This window comes from Erigeron canadensis, chromosome 3 (genome assembly GCF_010389155.1).
Source record: "Erigeron canadensis isolate Cc75 chromosome 3, C_canadensis_v1, whole genome shotgun sequence".
Taxonomy (NCBI): Eukaryota; Viridiplantae; Streptophyta; class Magnoliopsida; order Asterales; family Asteraceae; genus Erigeron; species Erigeron canadensis.
Window position 1 is genome coordinate 30,818,592 of NC_057763.1, and position 19,100 is coordinate 30,837,691.

Sequence of the window (19,100 nt, forward strand, 5' to 3'; positions counted from 1 at the left end):
AATAAACATACAAATACAAATATTGATATATTACAGACTATTGGAAAATACAATTAGAAAAAAACACAATGATTATTTTCGAAGCAGAGCAATAGTCTTTATTTTTGTGACCCGGTTACTCAATTGTATAGATGAAGTAGCATTGTTTGAAAGCATGAAATAAAAGCTTTAAACTCCCCTATTTTATAGAGCACGTACCTAAATTGATGATTTTAAAGAAAAAAAATAAAGAAAGAAAGAACGGAAAAAAGAAAAGCCTTATCTGCAAATAGATATGGACACAACAAAAGAAGACATTTTTCTCATCATCTTTTTCGACGACACTAATAAATCTGTGAACCATTGGCGACATTTGGCTTTAGATTCGAAGTCAAGTAACTATATACGAGTATTAGTTTAGCATTAATTAAAGCATTTCGATAAAACTCAGGTGAAAACTTCCAAATTAATAAATCACGTCTTTCCAAATCAGATGCACGTTAGTATAATCCAATGTCTAATCTATTATAGTAGCCTATATATGGCCTAGTTGTTAGACATCATATTTTCTCATAGAAAGATGCTAAATGACAAACAAAATACAAACATATTCTTACAAACTCAATTAAAATTAGAGAAAGAAAAAAAAGAGACAAAACACAATAAAATATCATTTGTTCAATTTCTATACCGTATCAGTTTGTAACTTCATATTTGTAAATAGTTTGTAAACCTAGCATTTTCCTTTTTCATAAAAAGATTTTAGGTTCGAAAAACCTCCTTAAGAATATCTTGGAGATTGACAAGAAAATGGTTTTAAAACAGCCGCATGATATTTCAGTTAAGCAATATACATCTAAGTAAAAAAAAAATTTTGTTATTCTTGAGCGATCTAAATTGGAAAAACATTTCATATATTGTTTATTACTCCCTCCGTCCCATTAAAAGTGTTACATTTTGAATTTTCAAAGTCTAACTTTTCTAACTTTGACCTTTAATGATTTTGTTTGTGTTAAATAATACTTGATGAAAGTTATATGAAGTGATTGTGTTTTAGACGTGTTTTCATTGGTATAATTTTCATCAAATTTTATATAATACAAAAATATATATTTGTGGTCAAAGTTTATAGAAAAGGACTTTGAAAATTCAAACTAAGACACTTTTGATGGGACGGAGGGAGTATTAATTATTAATTAAATAGTGAATATATTGAAATAACTACGTTATTCTAGTGTATGTGCATTGAACCATCAAGGGTTTAATAAAAAACAGTTTGTCATAAATATGTTTGTTTAAAAGTGTGCAAAAAACCTCTGTATATTAGTTGAAAATTCAATGGGATACGATGTAGCAAAATGCGAGTAATGATACAGGGTGTCATCACATAACGCTTGGATGGACTAAAAGAAAAAATATAACCCGTAACAGAAAAACATGTACAAGATGTAATATGGCAAAATCCAGATAGTGATACGGGTTATGACATGGATGAATAGTAACTTGTCACGCAAGCGAATTACGATTCACATGCTTTTACTTTAAAAAAGTATATAATTATAAATTAAATATACATAATATAATACAAGTATTTTAAGTGTGATACCATATATAATAGGGATTGGTACGTACAACTTTATACGAATTGTCATAGTATGTATCGAACTTTAATTATGTGTATCGTATGTAATGAACTTTTAAATCTCGTGCATTGTATGTATAAGTTGTTACTTGTAAGATTTTTATTGGTCGGATACATACAATGCATATAATTTGAAAGTTCATTACATATAATGCACATAATTAAAGTTTAATACACACTTTATATGACTATTCATGTAAAGTTGTTTGCATTCTGAGAGGCTAATCCCTATCTAATATACAAAAATATAGTTTGTTAGATTTGTCAAAAGAGGACTATTATCATACAAACATATTTGGTTTATTTTGCCGCCACCCAAAAATGAAAACACAAAAAAGAAAACTTATCAAAAATACATGAATGGTCACACAATAATAACGTCTACCGCTTCTAGCATCTGCATATGCTGCTGGTCCTTTGAGGTATTTTAGTCACAATTGGTTACTATATATATCTTCGATCGACTCCCCCTCTATAAATACCCATTTCTAACACGTTTTGAAACATAGAACCATAACGTTAATTTGCTCTAACATCTTTACATATAGATATATATATTTAGTGCACTATGTCGTCCATATACACTACTCAAAAAGACTCAACCTGCCTACTCCCTCTACAAGAAAAAATCGTCCACAAGAACACAAAGGCACGAGCCATAGAGCTCGTAATTCTTTCTCTTCTCGTCTCCGTGCTTGTTTATCGAGTTGTTTCTTTCAAAGACCAAGACCATTACCTCCCATGGCTGCTCGCGTTCTTATGCGAGTCATGGTTTACATTTATATGGGCTATTGGCGTGTGTGTCAAATGGAATCAATCCACCATCGTAACGTACCCAGAACGACTTTTAAAGAGGTAAATCTGAATTCGTATTGTAGTTTGTAATCTCTTGATTAGTGCTTTTGTTTTGTTGTTGGTTTCTTTTGGATGACATGAATTCATTGATATGATGAACTCTTGTTATCCGTCATTTTTCATGATGCATCTTTCGTGTTGATTAAAGGATATCCTAATCTGGTATACAGATAATTAACTATATATCAACATGTTACGACCATTTATTTTGTTACTAACACATTCTTTTCAGAATTAAAAATGAAACCATGTACAAATGATGGTTCTTATATTCAAATAAACGAGTATATATGAATTAAACAAAAAACATTAATCCTCCTTTTTAGCTGAAATTTTGTTGTAAATCATGAAAATTGTCATTCATAAGTTATTATAAATATATATTTATTCTTATCCCTAATAATTTTTATGCATTAATTTTATCATGCATCACTTATCTAATGGTCAAAAAATTATCCTATATATATGTTAATATCTGTCTTACAATGATTAATCCTATATACATATATAATCTAATTGATTCATACTACATATAAAGGGATAAGTTCATACCACATGGGCTATACTATATATATTCGGATTTTGTTCGGGACAGACTAGGTGTCAAGACAAAAAAAATACATGTGCACAAAGATTACTTTTGTTATATGTACGTGCCCAAAGTTATTGACACTTGCAAAGTTGCAATTGTAAGGATTTTACCCACATTTTTAAGTGTACATAAATTGATCAATTTTTTCATACTTTACTCTTTTTAAAAATGTTTCTTACTTACTCTTTTTAAAAATGTAACGAAGAAGAGAAGATGTGAACAAATATTACGCTTTTTTTTTGTAGTGGAACAAAATTTGTTTACCCCAAACTATGAACCGTAGTATATGACCTTAAAATGGTTATATGCCCATCAATTTTCACAGAACAAAAACGTACATGCATTATGCATATATACATATACATATCATATATAAATATATATAACCTGTTAATAATGTGCTTAATTAATTAACTACAAGTACATACGTGTTTCAGGGTAAAAGAATCGGAATTTCCAGCAGTAGATATATTTGTGACCACCGCGGATCCTATTCTGGAACCAGCCATCATAACAATGAACACGGTGTTATCACTTGTAGCAGCGGATTATCCAGCTAGCAAGTTAGCCCTTTATTTGTCCGACGATGGTTGCTCGCCGATCACATATTATTCACTAGTTGAGACAACAAAATTTGCAAAAATTTGGGTCCCTTTTTGCAAAAAGTATAACGTTCAAGTTAGAGCTCCATTTCGATATTTTACTCCCAATTCCACTCATCCCTTAGAAGAAGACAACTCTATGGAGCTCCAACAAGAATGGAAGAATATGAAGGTACATTAATATATGGGGGATGGGAATATAAGGCTGTCAGGTATCTAAGTTTAGGTGTGGAATACTCACATATTGTTTTTTTAATCCATAAAAATCATGAGGGCCCATGCATTTATTCATTAAACAAGAAATAATAAAATATTAGTATGTGAAAGGTTCCACACCTAAGCTTAGGTGTTGGACAACCTTATATTCCCTTTTCCCTTAGTATATATACGATATGTTGAAACTGTACAAACTCATCACATATATGCTCGATTTTGTTTGTGTTTTTTGATATGATTACAGAATGAATACGAAAAACTTTGCAAAAAGATTGAGCTTGCTTCTAAGATGGCATTTCCATGTGATCATAATTCGGAATATGCTGTTTTCAATGGTGTTCACCGTATGAAACATCCCGCTATCATCAAGGTACATACTACTACTATTGTATACTGAATTTATATATTAATTTTAATTCTAGTTGTTGAAGTTTTAGTAACTATATTGTAGGTTATATCTGAGAACAAAGAAGGTAGTTTGAATGAGTTGCCTCATGTGATATACATCTCAAGAGAGAAAAGCCCGAAACATCATCATCATTACAAAGCTGGAGCTATGAATGCTTTGGTTAGTACTAGCTAGGCTATTTACTTGATATTAATTGTGAACAACATTGCTTGATTAAGAACTAAATTGATGTTAATACGCCTTAATTCATATGTCTATCTATATACTATGAAGATGATAACACCATTTTAAATGTTGAGCAGACTAGAGTCTCTGGAGTAATGACAAATGCACCTCTGATGCTGAATGTAGATTGTGATATGTATGCAAACAATCCACAAGTTTTTCTTCATGCAATGTGTATGGTGTTCGACTTCAACGATGAAGAATATGCTTTTTTCCAGTTTCCTCAAGCTTTTTATGATGGATTGAAGGATGACCCTTTTGGGAATCAGCTCGCTAATTTCTATGTAAGCGGTTTTTTTTGTTTTTTTTAAAATTTTTCTAGATAGGTAACTAGCTTTTCTAAGACCTATTTAAGCATCCACATTATGGGTGGAATGTTATTAGTAATTACTAGCCAAGATACCAAACATGGAAATAACTTTCTTATGGCTTCATTGGAAGAATCGCCCAAAATCTGTTTTGACCGTTTTGTCATCATTATCAGTATATTGCAAACGGGGTAGCATCACTTCAAGGGACTTTCTATGCTGGATCAAATTGTTTTCACAAAAGAAAGGTTATTTATGGTGCATTTCCAAGTGACATAACAAAATTTGGTATGTTAACAAGAGTTGTTTGGGTTTATTTCTTCATAATTATTTTTGGATTGTAGATACACTAGTAACTTATCTTTGGTGTTAATTATATCATAATTTCTTTGGTTATATAGGAAATATGGGTAATGAAGATCTACATAAAAGCTTTGGAAATTCAGTTGAATTGAGAGAATCAGCTGCTCAATATTTATCAAGATCATATGCGAATATAGAAAATAAAAGGAATCCTTCTAGTTTCATCGAGCCAGCAGTCCGAGTTGCAGGCTGTAGCTACGAATATGGTACCTCTTGGGGCACAAAGGTAAGAGGCTGTTTGTGACATTGACAATTATATATACAGAAAACCATAATCAACAACCCTATAAAATGGAAGTAAATCAAATCAACCTAATTAAATAGAATTAAATGGATTGTGTAATCACATCCCAATGATTTTTTCATAAACAATGCATGAAACCTAGCTGGTTCCGATGATTAATGTATGGATTGTGTAATCAATTCGCAGGTAGGTTGGATTTACGGGTCAACGGTAGAAGATATTCTCACAGGATTAAGCATACATGAAAAAGGATGGAGATCTATCATAACCTCGCCTGAGCCACTTGCATTTCTTGGTTGTGCACCTTCCACATATAATGCTTCACTTATACAGCAAAAAAGATGGTCCATGGGGCTTCTCGAGATCCTATTCACCAATAAGAACCCGTTCTTACTTATAATAAAAGGGAGGGTTTGGTTTAGACAAGCTCTTGCTTACTTCTGGCTTTGTTCATGGGGACTCCAATCCATTCCAGAGTTATGTTATGCTATTCTTCCAGCGTATTGTATCCTTACTAACTCACATTTCTTACCAAAGATCAACGAACCGACCTTTCTCATCCCTATGGGTATTTTCATAAGTTACAATCTTTACGCCTTATGGGAACTCAAGCGTTTGGGTGTATCACTTCGTATGTGGTGGAATTTACAAACGATGGGAAGGGTAAATGCGATGACAGCATGGTTCTTTGGATTTCTAAGCGTCATGCTAAAGCTCGTAGGCTTATCACAACCGGTTTTTGAAGTAACACAAAAGGAACAAAGCTCGAACGATGGTGATCATGTTGATGCTGATGCGGGTAGGTTCACTTATGACAAGTCACCAATCATCATACCAGGTGTTGTCCTTTTATTGGTTAACATGACCGCGTTGATAAATGGAATGTCCAGATTGGTAAATGTGGACTCTATAGAAGAATTAAGATTATTAGGAGAGATGTTTTGTAGTCTTTGGGTGATACTGTGCTTCTGGGAATTCCTTAAAGGGCTGTTTGGAAATGGGAAATATGGGATTCCGACATCCATAATATGGAAATCCGGAGCTTTGGCTTTATTCGTCGTGCAGATATTTAGAAGATCACCTCAATTGTTTTAGGATATAAATGATACATGATTTGTGTATGATGTGAACTTCAAGTATAAAAGTATCGGTTTTAGAATCGTCTTTGGATTGATAGGTAACATTTTTGAGATAAACGAATTAATAACGAACAAAATAATTATCACCAAATGAACATAATGTTGAAAGAAATGGATTTGATATTTTTTTTGAATGAAACTAGATTAATCGCTATAAAATTAATGGTTGCATCAATACGAGCATATATCATATTGTTCTTTATGAACATAAAAAATGAATGTATATATATGCGATGGCATGACCCTATGGGTACTAACCTGCATATATATTTGGAAAAGCTAGCTTCAAGAAAGCCAAATCTGCATACGAATTTATATGGAAACAAAATTTCAATAACACATGTCTTCGGCACAATATATACAGTATACACCATGAGTCATGGATTAGATGCGGGTGATAGATACACATATATCTTCTTTATATTTGTATCCAAGCAAAAATAAACTAGATTAAAATTATGAAAAATTAAAAACGTAAAAAGATCATAAAATTATTATCGATGATAATGTCCTGAAGAAAGAGATATCAGATTTGGGGTATAAAAAGGTTGAGGCAAGCCCAATAAAGTAGCCCAATTACTATCCTAGCCCAAATTTTATTAATAATTCAATATCTTACGCTCTGAAATCAAATTTTCCTTCAACTTCAGTTTTCTGTTTCATTCTTCAAGTATGTCCATCTTTCCGATAAGCAGAGTTGATCGAGAATAGAGCAAACAAGTCAGTGAACTTATATAAAATCTACGTGCGATTGTTTTAAGTTTGCATTGATCGGGCCTAAAATGCATGTATATATGCTTCCATCGTAACTACACCATATAAAAGTTATTTTTTGACTATTGTAATCAAAAAATTCAAGTATATATATATGATGGGTCGAAGTCAAACCGGTCAACACTTGACAGTTTTAAATTCAAAATACATAACTCACATCTAACTAGCTAAATATCTCAGTATAGTATATCACATGTTTCGTACTACGATTACATATTCATATACAAAAATACAATCATTTTTTCGTTTCTTTCCCTGAATTTCCTTCCTATTAATTAAATATTCATCTTTTCTTGTAACGGTTTCACCGAATATCAACTAAAATGACAGCCAATGCATGACTGACACATGGACTACAGTTCACAGTCACTCTAGCATCTATATATATATATATATATATATCCTGATCACCACTCTCTCTCTCGGACATATATAAATCCCCAAATACATATACACATACACTTCATTTCTCTCAAATCAAAATTTTCTTAATTACCTTCTACAAAATGAGAAATTAATTAGGTCTAAATTCTGAAATTGATCAGTGTGTGTTTTCAGTGCGTGTAATTAACGTAAAAAAAATGAAGAATTTACCTGATTCGTTGTATATCGATTACGCTACCAGCGGTGCTTCGAGTTCTAACAATGCTGCTGCTGAATTTCCGCAGCCGAAATACGCCGGACCTCCTGACGGAGCAGAGTTCTTCACGGCGGTTGAGTTTGCTGATATTGAGCAGTTAACCTTGTTGCTTGACTATCCTTTGACTAGAGCTCAAGCTATTGTTCAACTCAACAGCGTCTACAAGGTGCTCAAGGTATATATATATATATATATATTATATATATACGCAGTGATCAACCTGATAATCGATCCGATAATTCAACCGATCGGTGCTGCAAATTCTCATTTTATGAGTAACTGCTTAATTATTATTATGTTTTGAATTTGAGTTTCGATTAGATTTATATCTACATATAGTGCTGTATATATAAGGCATATATATAGCCAGATATTTACTAGGACGTACGAACTGAATTAGCATATAGTTATGTAGTGTGTGTGTGACATCACGTACAATGCATTATGCATGTGTTGATTTTGATTTTAATTTTAATTTTATATACATGAAACTAGCTATTATTGTAACTCCAAATTAATTTCGATACTTACTGTGAATGTGAATATCAAGTGAATAATTAATATTGGTGGAAAAAAGTTAATTTCATATTTTGCTTGAAAAAGGTGGTGAAATAAAAACAAAATTAAGAGACTGTAGTTTGACTTTTTATATATGTATACTTCTATTTTTGGAAAATCATAAATACATTTATATAAACAAAAATTATATCCGTGTAATTGATGAAAAATGAAAATTTATAAATAACTTCAATTAACTTGTCATGAATACACGAGGTAAAGGGTCACAGTGATTATATATGTTTGGCTTCACCGATCATCTGCTTTTAAATTTGGATTATCTAATTAATTGATGACACAAATAAAAAAAAATTATTAAATCATAATTTGAATTTGTATTATAATTTATTTTAAGTGTTACTAAAGTAATTCATGAATGGCAAAATTAATGATTTTTGTAAAAACTTGTAGGAGACTTTTTTTTGAACATAACTTGTATAGGAGACTACTATAAAATTTTATCATCACTTTTCCAGACAATGTAATAAGGGTAAAATAGTAATTAAAACCACCTATCATCACTTGTAGGAGCCTATTAGTTTTTATTTATATTACTTATTTTAGATGTTACTCCCCCAGTAATATGTATTTTATAAGTTATAAGTGTAAAATAATTTTTAGAGAAACATATATAATGAAAGTAGAAAATAAAAATGAGTCTAAAGAAATTTTTTTTTTTTCTTAGACAAACATTTAAAGACGATTCAAAGATTCTCTCTCTGAGATTTCATATATATATGTTAAATCTCTCTGAGATTTCATATATTTTGTATCATTGGAATCTCTATGTGAACTTGCTCTGCAGTAACATGAGCACAAAGTTGGATGTTAGTCTTGCTAATATTTTCTAGAGAAAACAATTTGAATATATAACTTCTCGGTTCATCGTGATCGTTGTAGTATCATTCTGAATTTGCAGTGTTACTAATGTTTTGGATTCTAAAATTCGTTTTTTGTCGTTAGCTGTTAAACGGCTTCTCAAGTAGCTAGTGTATATAAATGAAAAAAATAAAAAAATATAAGAAGCTAATTAGAACTTAGAAGTCCCAATTGCAGGTAATGCTGCTTTGCTCTTAAACCAGTTGTATTGCAGCACAGCATTGTTACATACTCAAATGACTTCTGTGGATCCTAATGTCCAATTGTTACCTTTTATTTTCCTTTTCGAACGTTCCAGTTAAACTTTTTAAATTCTTGTCCTGTACGTATACTGCATACTTGATGAGTTATGTATATATGGACGGGTCATGCATAGGCGCATAACTATGATTTTTTGTACATATGATGATAGCCTGCAGGCATAATTAAGAGTGGTTCATTTGTTCTGTTGATTAAACATATTTCAGAAAATGAATGTGCCAAAATTTACCCTATTATCCATACCATAAGTCCATAAGTATAAGCTACCTAATCGACATCTGCAAAATCATTCACGATTTATGTCCATATACGTATACATTAAGGATATGTATTTCTAGTATATACACATAATAGTTAACATGAGCTTCTTTTTGTTTGTCCCTCTTAATAAAGGATACAAAAGGCCCTGAGCTGGGATTGCTACTTTGGAATTCACAAGGCACAATGTATTCACTTTTGCAGGTATACTGTGAATCATACATATACATTTTGAAACCATAATCTGCATTAAAGTTGTATGATATTATTTTAATAGTAATTAATCATACTCATAGATAAAAGGCTCTTACAAACTCGGGAATTAAGATATACAACTTTCTCCATTTTTCAGGAACTTTTGTCGGTATACAGTTTGCTGTCACCTCCTCAGCTTAGTATGCCAGAATCAACAAGAATCTCTCATGCACTTCTCCTGTTTCAGGTCGCTGGTATTCAATATTAAAATTGTTTTCCTATTACAATAAAGAGTATTATGTTTTTTCCTATTCAGCATATATTCTTGTTCTGCACATGTGGTTGCATCATAAACTCTGTACTTCAATGCTCTGACAGTGCATGGCAACTCATCCTAAAGCAAGAATGGGTCTAATCAAAGGTATCTTCTATATGATCATCCATTATATTACTTTCTTGGATTTATTGTTGCTAGTTTATCTGATAAAATGTTAACATATGTTGCAGCCCATATACCTGCATACTTTTACCCATTTCTGAATACATCAAAGCAAAATCAGCCGTTTGATTCCTTAAGAACTAGCTGCTTGGGTGTCATCGCAGCTCTGCAGGTACAGATAATGAGAATTGCAGAACTCATTGTATTCTATTCATAACTTTATTACTATTAAGTATCGATTTTCTTTATCTTACACAGGAGGAAGGTCCTAACACTTCAGAAATTGTTCATTATCTTCTGGAAATTGAAACGGTTCCTTTGTGCCTCCGCTGCATGTATGTGGGTGGCAACATGACAAAATCGGTTAGTTGCAAAAATCTTATATCCTTTATTTCTCCCAATGAACATTTTTATTTGGAATCCTAATATAAAAAATGATGCAATGTTTATCAAAGATGGGATTTATTCATTTATAGTCACTCAAATTCAAAACTGCCAAAACAATTATCTGTAACTCTTTCACATGTTAAAACTGATTGCTTGCCTCTTTTAGTTCAAGAAAAAAGTACTCAGTAACTTATCTTTTGCGACAACTAAATTACTAAGAAACTGATTACTATCATGTCAAACGTGGAACACCAAAACATGTTTATGACGTTTTGGACGTACCCAAACATATCTTTCTGTATAATATATCACCTAGTGTTCCCACTTGTTAAGCAGCTGGCAGCCCGTGTACTCCTTAAGATTCTAGAGCAACATGAAGGAATGATTTACTGCGGGTCGTATATAGAAAGACTTTTTGCTGTGTTGGAAGCTCTGTCCAAAGTGGTTGATGCTTTCAACGGAAAACCTCCAACTCTATTGTTGAGGAATATATTACTCTGTTATCTGAGACTTTCCAAAAGTTCTAGGTTAGTCGGTAAGTCTTAAGTCTTGCAACTTAATTTTGACTATATAGTGGTGATATTTTATTCTAACTTCCCTTGGTACAACCACAGGTGTTGTGATACAGTATCGGCACACTACCCTAAGAGGTTGAGAAATCCAGCATACCTCAATCTTGTTTGTGTAAGTGCATTTAGACGTAAAAAATTACGTGAACAGGAGGATACTAGCCTAAGATAGTATTACTTAATAGACTCAGGCTAACACCATTTGACTCGTTACAAGATCGGTTAATCACAATTAGCGTTGATGGTAAATATATTGTGTTTTGTAGGATGATCAATCGGATAGAACTCTGGCTGATGAGGTGTTGTACAGCATTACGGCAAGACAACCACGGGGAAACCTATTGACAGGGAACCAAATCTAGAATCAGATTTTCAGAATCTGGTTTTAACTGGAGTGTGTTTGTTGTGGTTTGTTCAAAACATAGACCAGTAAAACTCCTTTCTTTCCCTTCCGTTTCTGCTTCTCTTGTTATAACAATGCGATGTGAAGATTGTTTCTATTTTAGGATCTTTCAAACTGCTATGCATTTACTCCATTAAGTTGCTGGTGTTTTTCTTCTGGTTGCTAATTGCCGGCTATAATAGGCATAATGACGAGTTCAAAGTCATTATCTGTTATCAATGTATCATGGACCGTCCAAAAGCAAGAAAAGGGCTCAGTATACAACCCATAATTGTGTTTTTGATTACAAAACATAGGATACAACCGTAAAACCATACTAGTTACGTGAAACCAAACTGGAAGTGTAACAAGTACACTCACTACCATCCGTGACCCTAACTTGTCGGTATACACACTAGAGGACTACCAATTATAATTATCAATGTGAATGTTGTACATCTGGTTGTATATGTTGCACATCTGGTTGTGACAGGGTCCAAGCCAATATTTTCTTCTCACTTTGATATACAGAGTCATTAAGGTGAAACATATAGTCAGATCACTAGACTAGAGTATATGCCCAGTTTACGGTTATGTTTTGGCCATTTGGGGTCAACTGGTAAGAATACCAGACATATCAATATATCAGTGTCCAGTCATTGGTACTTATATTCTCAAATTTTCAATTTCAATGCCATGCTGGTACAATCCAGATTCGAGCCACTGAACGACCCTATTATGAATACTACCTGTAATGTTTTGGGCCAAAATCAAGCAACTAACCTAGTAACCAGTGAGCGAAAACCTATAAAAGCACCAATGACAGACTACAGGACATGATATCATAGACCTCTTTATGTGTACCGCACAATCCTGCTGATATTGTTCACAATAAAAACACACAAACATGGAGAAACTTGTGAGTATATTTCATAGAGCACTTCGAAAAGGGTAAAACTCGGAGTTTTCTTTCTAGTTTTAAATTGATACAAACCAAATTAGCCCTATAGAAACAACAGAATTTTTAATAAAACTGCGACTCACCAATAAAGCAAGATAAACACCGGATCTCAACGATCATCTTAGCTATATATATACACTAGTCTCTCCTATAATCCAGCTCCAAGGTATACGGGTAGTACAACAAGATGATTAGTAATGCCACTGAATCACATAAAAGAGGATTCAAATGCATACATGCGTCTCACCTTCATCATTTACTGTGAGAGATATCCAGATCATCTGGCTTAGAAGGGATTGAAAGCTCACTCTTAAGCATAAATGACAGGTCATGCATCTGTGACAACAGTATTTGTACGTCAGCCTTTGGAATAATAGTTGCACTAGATGTAATTTCATCATTCTTTGATCCCTCAACACTATTTCCAGCTTCAGCGTTAGCAGTCCTATACATACATGTGATTAGTACAAAAGAGGCAATATAGGAAACTCGCTGTTAACATGGTAATAACGAATTGCTCTTTGGTTTATCAACAACTGTATAAAGAGACAATGCCAACATTTAATTGTGATAAATGGCACGACACTAAGAAAGAAAGTATGGTTACCGGCTTGTCATAGATACTCCTGAAAAGATATCATACACTGCTTGAGTATCATTTTGATTTTTGTTACTAGATGAGCCAGAGAAAAGATCCGACTGGAAGAAGTCGCCAAAATCCTCTTTTGGATCAGCTGTAGAGCCAACTTTCTCATTACCAATATGTTTTTGAGAATCAGGGAAGGGATCTTGATTAGAGCTTGTGAAATTCCATTCATCAAACCCATCATCACCAGTTTTGTTGGCCACCAAATCATCAATATTCACTTGTGGATCAGCTGTGGATGAAGGAAACAAATTTAATGCAGGCATATTGTCGGCAGCACCAACTTTCTCACTTTGTTTCGAATCTAGGTTACCAGTTGAGCTTGTGAAATCATTCCATTCATCAAATCCATCATCGTCATCTTCGTTGCCGACCATATTCGAAGTAGCATGTGAAGCACCCGTAGGCCAGTGACTATCTTGGAACCAATCAGTAGTAGCGTCAGAACGGTGTACGTTTAAATTATCAAGATCCGAATTTTCAGAGTGAATCAAGTCATTAACCAATGATGGGGATGAGACTTGATCATTCTGTTGTTTATTATCAAATAAATTTTCACCTATAATGGGAGCTGTGTTCTTGGAAGTACTTTTCTGCCAGCTAGTATTTTCAAACCAATCTAGCGATGAATCATTTGGAATATCTCGTGAAGATCCATCATTTAGTTTGCCAACAAAATCTAACTGACCAGCCTGCTGAGAAGCAGCAGTACTGTTAGGGGTATTTTTCTGCCAGTCAGTATTTTCAAACCAATCTGCAGATAACTCATTAGAATTATCTTGTGAATATCCATCATTATCTTTGCCAGCCAACTCTAACTGATCAACTTGCAGAGAGACAGCAGTGACAGTAGTTTTTTGCCAGTCGATATTTTCAAACCCATCTATCGATGGATCATTATTATGTAAAGATTCATCATTGAGTTTGTCAAACAAGTCTAATTGATCGGCCTGCTGAGAAGCGGTGTTGGCACTGCTGTTCTGCCAGTTAGTGTTTTCAAACCAATTTGCTGATGAAACATTTGGATTATCCTGTGAAGATGTATCATTTGGTTGGCCAAATAAGTCTAACTGATCAGCCTGATTAGAGACAGCAGTGCTGTTGATACCACTTTTCTGCCAATGATCATCACTAAACCAGTCTCCATCTGCACCTTTTGAATTATCATCACTTAGATGATCCGATGTCCCATCATTGGTTTGAACTGAATCTAATCGCTCAGTCTGCTGAAAAGTTGCAGAGCTCATGTTGGCAAAAAGATCATCTTGAGTAGTATCTTTACCCATAGAAGGAAATGGGTCTGATTCGTCATTTGGTGCTTTGTTATTAAACACTTTCATCTCTCCAGAACCCGCATCTATGCGCGATGAAAGATCAGGTTCAGCACCTACAAAAAGGTCAACTGAATTGGGGTTCTCATTCACCATTTTCGTAACTGCAGATTGAAATTCTGCATTCCAATCAGCTGAAGCATCATCAGTTGGATCAATGGTGGAAGTAACAGATGTACGATTTGCTTGACCTTCAAAGGCCGTAGTTTGATCATTTGTGCTGGCAACCGGTTGTTCTTCGGACACATTAGACACGACATCTCTCTTGGACGCTATAAAGAAGTCCAGATCGGCAGAACCAAGATTTGTAGAACTCTCAGAGTTTATGATTGTAAGATTACTATTAGGCTTCTTAGGCTCATCCCGCCATAAGATCTGCAGATCTAGAAGCTCGGACAAAGTTAATTCATCTTCTGCGGGACTTTGTGTTCCATTTATTTCACTTACTTCTGCCAGAGACCCGACTCTTTCCTAAGAGAAATGCAAAAACTTATATGTGAATGCCATTAAAAAAAAAAATTTACAAGATCAATCCTGATCATCAGGATAACACATAATCACAAAACTCTAGACATCAGTTACTCAAATATTCCAAGATGAGACTCCTGGTTAAATTAAAGATCAGCATTCCTTAACATGGATATAAACGATTCACGATCTTGAGTCATATGATAACTCGAATCAATCTACCTTATTTGAAAATGGAAGCAGAAACTGAAGCATATTGACAGTGTGATTTCCTATCGATAATCATGTGGTAAAAACTCACTAGGTCACCATAAGACCTGCTAATTATCTGCTAACCTCTAATTCACGTTTCTGTAGTATGATTCCTAAACATGATCAATATCCTTCATAGATGTATAATAACTATCAGTCATTTCTAACAGATAATCAAATCCATGAGCAGACTGCATCAAAAGAAACTTCAGGTACAAACTTAACTAGAGAATGCCCACAAAACCAATATAAAAACCACAGTAGTTCCTAATGAAGCCTTGACAGCGTTTAAAAGCAGATACCAGAGAACAAAAACTATGTTTATTTTCTCTTTTATTAAACTACCAACATATCTTTTCATTTTCTCCACCCTAATCCTTGTACTTCCTTCGTACACCTGGATATTTTTTGTCTCATTTGGGTCATTTTGTAAACATTATAAAGAATTACTACATAGAACAAAAACCTTATAATTACAAAAGCCACTTTTATGGAAAAATCACCCAAATATGATACAGAACCATATCATTTTAATGAGGTCTACAAAAGTAAGTACAATAACTAATGTGAGAATAAAAAAAAAGTACATTAAATGTAATGCAGTAATGAAACTCAAAAATCATATAAATATATCTTTGTAGGTTTAGGATCCAAAGGCTTTATAGGGTAATTGCATATTTCAAGTGCCTGTGGCTTATATTGGTGCGTTTAAGTTAGCTTAGTTACCATGCTTTCTAGGCTTTTAGCTTATGTGTTATCAGAAGCAATAAGCAACACTTTTTTACCCAAACAACTCATGACTTTTTAGCTTATTAAGGCTAAAAAAGCTGCTTCTTGAGAAGCCCAGATTTATTAAAAGCTTTTCACCTAATGAGCTAATAACCGTATGTTTATTAAAAGTCAAAACACACATTGGGGTATCTGGATAACTGAATACCTAGTACCTTTTACCCTTATTTTTGGAAAGATATTTTGAAGAGCATGGAAGAATGCTTATTTTAAACTTGGTTTGAAACAGCGTGTGGTGACCCATTGCGATAAGGTCCCAAAGGCAACAAGTGTGGCGTTGCGAGCGCAACACGTATTCGCGGCGGCAGTTCTACAAATATGCTAATACTCTACATGTTACAATTGAATACCAAAAGATAACATTCCATATCATAAGAAAAGACAATAGTTTGTGATTTCAAATCACCAAATCATAATAGGTTGCGATTCTACGACACCAAATGTATAATAAGTAGAAAACAAACCATAAAAGTAGACTAATAGACTTGAAATTGAAAGTTGAAATCAAAACATAAAGAAAATAAGTGCCCAAAAAAGTGAAAACATAACTTTGTACATGTTGCAACGCTACGGACGCAACACGCAACGCTCGCAACGGGCATGTAGCGCTCGCAACATGTAACCTGCTCGCAACACCCTTGGCGTTGCGCCCTAGGGTCACAACACACAACGCAACGCCTGTTGCACGCTATTTGAAACCAAGATTTTAAACGTGTCTTTTATTGCTAAATTGGGAGTGCATGTTTATAACTGTGTTTGTGTTAAAAGTTGTCATCAAAATAAGGCTTAAAAATAAGTGATGTTTTCCCTTAAAACAAGCTAAAATGAGTCCAACACGAAAACATTTCAAAACAGCATATTGCCTTTCTTACAACACACTCTACGCCACTCCCAAACATCCTGATAAGCAACGCAAGTCGATAATCTCATAAGCCAAAAAAAAGAGCATATTGGCATTAGTGCATTACGAAACTTCAATAAACCAATAAGCCCACAAAAGAAGCTCTTCGCCTAAAATATGCAAACCTCAAACACCCAATAATATCCAACAAAAACTGTAAAGTTGTAAACTTTTGTACATCACTTCAACGAAAGTTACCAACTTTTCTATACATATCAATTTATTACTACTGGGGTGTTGGGGATTCCTAATATTTCTACTTTTCTGCTTATTGCTTGTTTTTTTAAGCATCTAACTATATAAGCTGGTAGGTATGTGGTCACGTTTTCTAGCAGAATATCTTATAAATAAACAATCCCAAAACTAAAAGTAACAAAATTGCATATCAAAATCAATATATGTAATATATATATATATATATATATATATAAGTTTTTTTAAGAAAAAAAGTAAAAAAGAGAAAAGAGACTAACCGATCCATTGAAGTACAAGGATTGAAGTAACCAAGTATAGGCAACAGTAGAGTTAAAATTAAGAGGGGCAGGATGAACACCATCATGTTGTATTTGGGAATTACCGCAGTAAATACAAATAAGTGAGAGCGAGTCTCTCAACAGTTTGGCATGGCAATATTTACATTGTAAAGAATTATTAGATGAAGAGTTGCTGTTGTAATTTTCCAAGGTGGGTATTAGTGACTCAATGGAGGTGGTGGTTGGGAGTGGGTCTAAGGTTGGATTGAAGGATGATAAACCGGCGAGTTGTCGAAATCCGATCTGGGATTTGGTGATTAGATCTGTCGGGATATGATCATCATCTTCATAGTCCATACTCTGTGTCTGTCTGTCTGTTGATCTCAGTGTGTGTGTATGTGTTTTGGAAGGGGAATATAACCTTTTTGGGGGGTTTGATCAACTGATGCGGGGATGGAGATTGATCTTTGACCTTTATATCAAAATAAAAGGTGAAGATCTTTTATTTTAATTCAATGATCTGGATTAAGAACTTTACCTTAGGGTGTTTGGTAAAAGGAATCGTAGAAAATAGAAATGTAATAGAGAAGGGAAATAGTGAGAAAAAAAAATGAGTATTTAAAAAGAGAATGGATTTCGTTGTTTAGTACCCACAAAGAATTGATATATAAAAAAATAAAATTTTAAATAATAATACATTTATTACATATAACATTTTTTTAAAAAAAATCATTCTCATCAATTCTCTACAATTTGTAGAGAATGAAGAGAATGGAATCGATTCTCCTTTCTCTTTCCCTTTCTCCATTGCAAACAAATAAGAGAAGTGTTTCTCATTCCCTTTCTCCACTTTTCATTCCATCGTAAACACCCCCATAAAGTTTTCGAACTTTAGGAAATTCCCATCCCTGATGCAGAATATGTGTATTTCGGCTCTCCCACTTCACCAGATTTCATTATTTTACTATTTGACCAAACTCAATATAATATATAACAACTAACAACAAAAATCTCAATCCTTAAAACGGGTATAGTAAAGGCGAGTTATAGATAATTTTAACTCTTCGAAATGAACTTTTGGTTACAAAGAGGTAAAAGTCAAAAAGCGTAAAAGGTTTATTGATCATATTTGTTGGCCGAAAATAACATAGAAAATATACTTGTATGTTAAGTATCACTCGGCTAGATTAAGAGTAGGAAAGAGTAGCAAACATGCAACCTAAAATACTTTAACACCGGTTCCAAAAACATATACAATAACAACCCTATTGAACATATTAAACAACTAAAAAGTTATAAAAACTTTTCAAGCTCAATACAATTTACTAATTATTAAAACTTTTCAAAATGCCGAATCATCCAC

General features: G+C 33.5%; 2 protein-coding genes across 2 annotated transcripts; one reads left to right on the forward strand and one right to left on the reverse strand.

Annotated features, from left to right (window-relative positions):
- The first annotated feature begins 2,113 nt into the window (after positions 1-2,113).
- On the forward strand, positions 2,114-6,594 carry LOC122590507 (cellulose synthase-like protein H1). The gene is made up of 8 exons (XM_043762706.1): positions 2,114-2,476; positions 3,506-3,842; positions 4,131-4,256; positions 4,338-4,454; positions 4,598-4,804; positions 5,005-5,116; positions 5,230-5,417; positions 5,622-6,594. Exons 1-8 carry the CDS (start codon positions 2,190-2,192, stop codon positions 6,528-6,530), a joined length of 2,283 nt encoding a protein of 760 aa, XP_043618641.1. The 5' UTR covers positions 2,114-2,189; the 3' UTR covers positions 6,531-6,594.
- Positions 6,595-12,824: 6,230 nt separating this feature from the next.
- Positions 12,825-18,169, reverse strand: LOC122590505. The gene is made up of 3 exons (XM_043762705.1): positions 17,738-18,169; positions 13,485-15,325; positions 12,825-13,322 (listed from the first exon to the last, which is right to left on the reverse strand). Exons 1-3 carry the CDS (start codon positions 18,092-18,094, stop codon positions 13,130-13,132), a joined length of 2,391 nt encoding a protein of 796 aa, XP_043618640.1. The 5' UTR covers positions 18,095-18,169; the 3' UTR covers positions 12,825-13,129.
- Between the last annotated feature and the right edge of the window lie 931 nt (positions 18,170-19,100).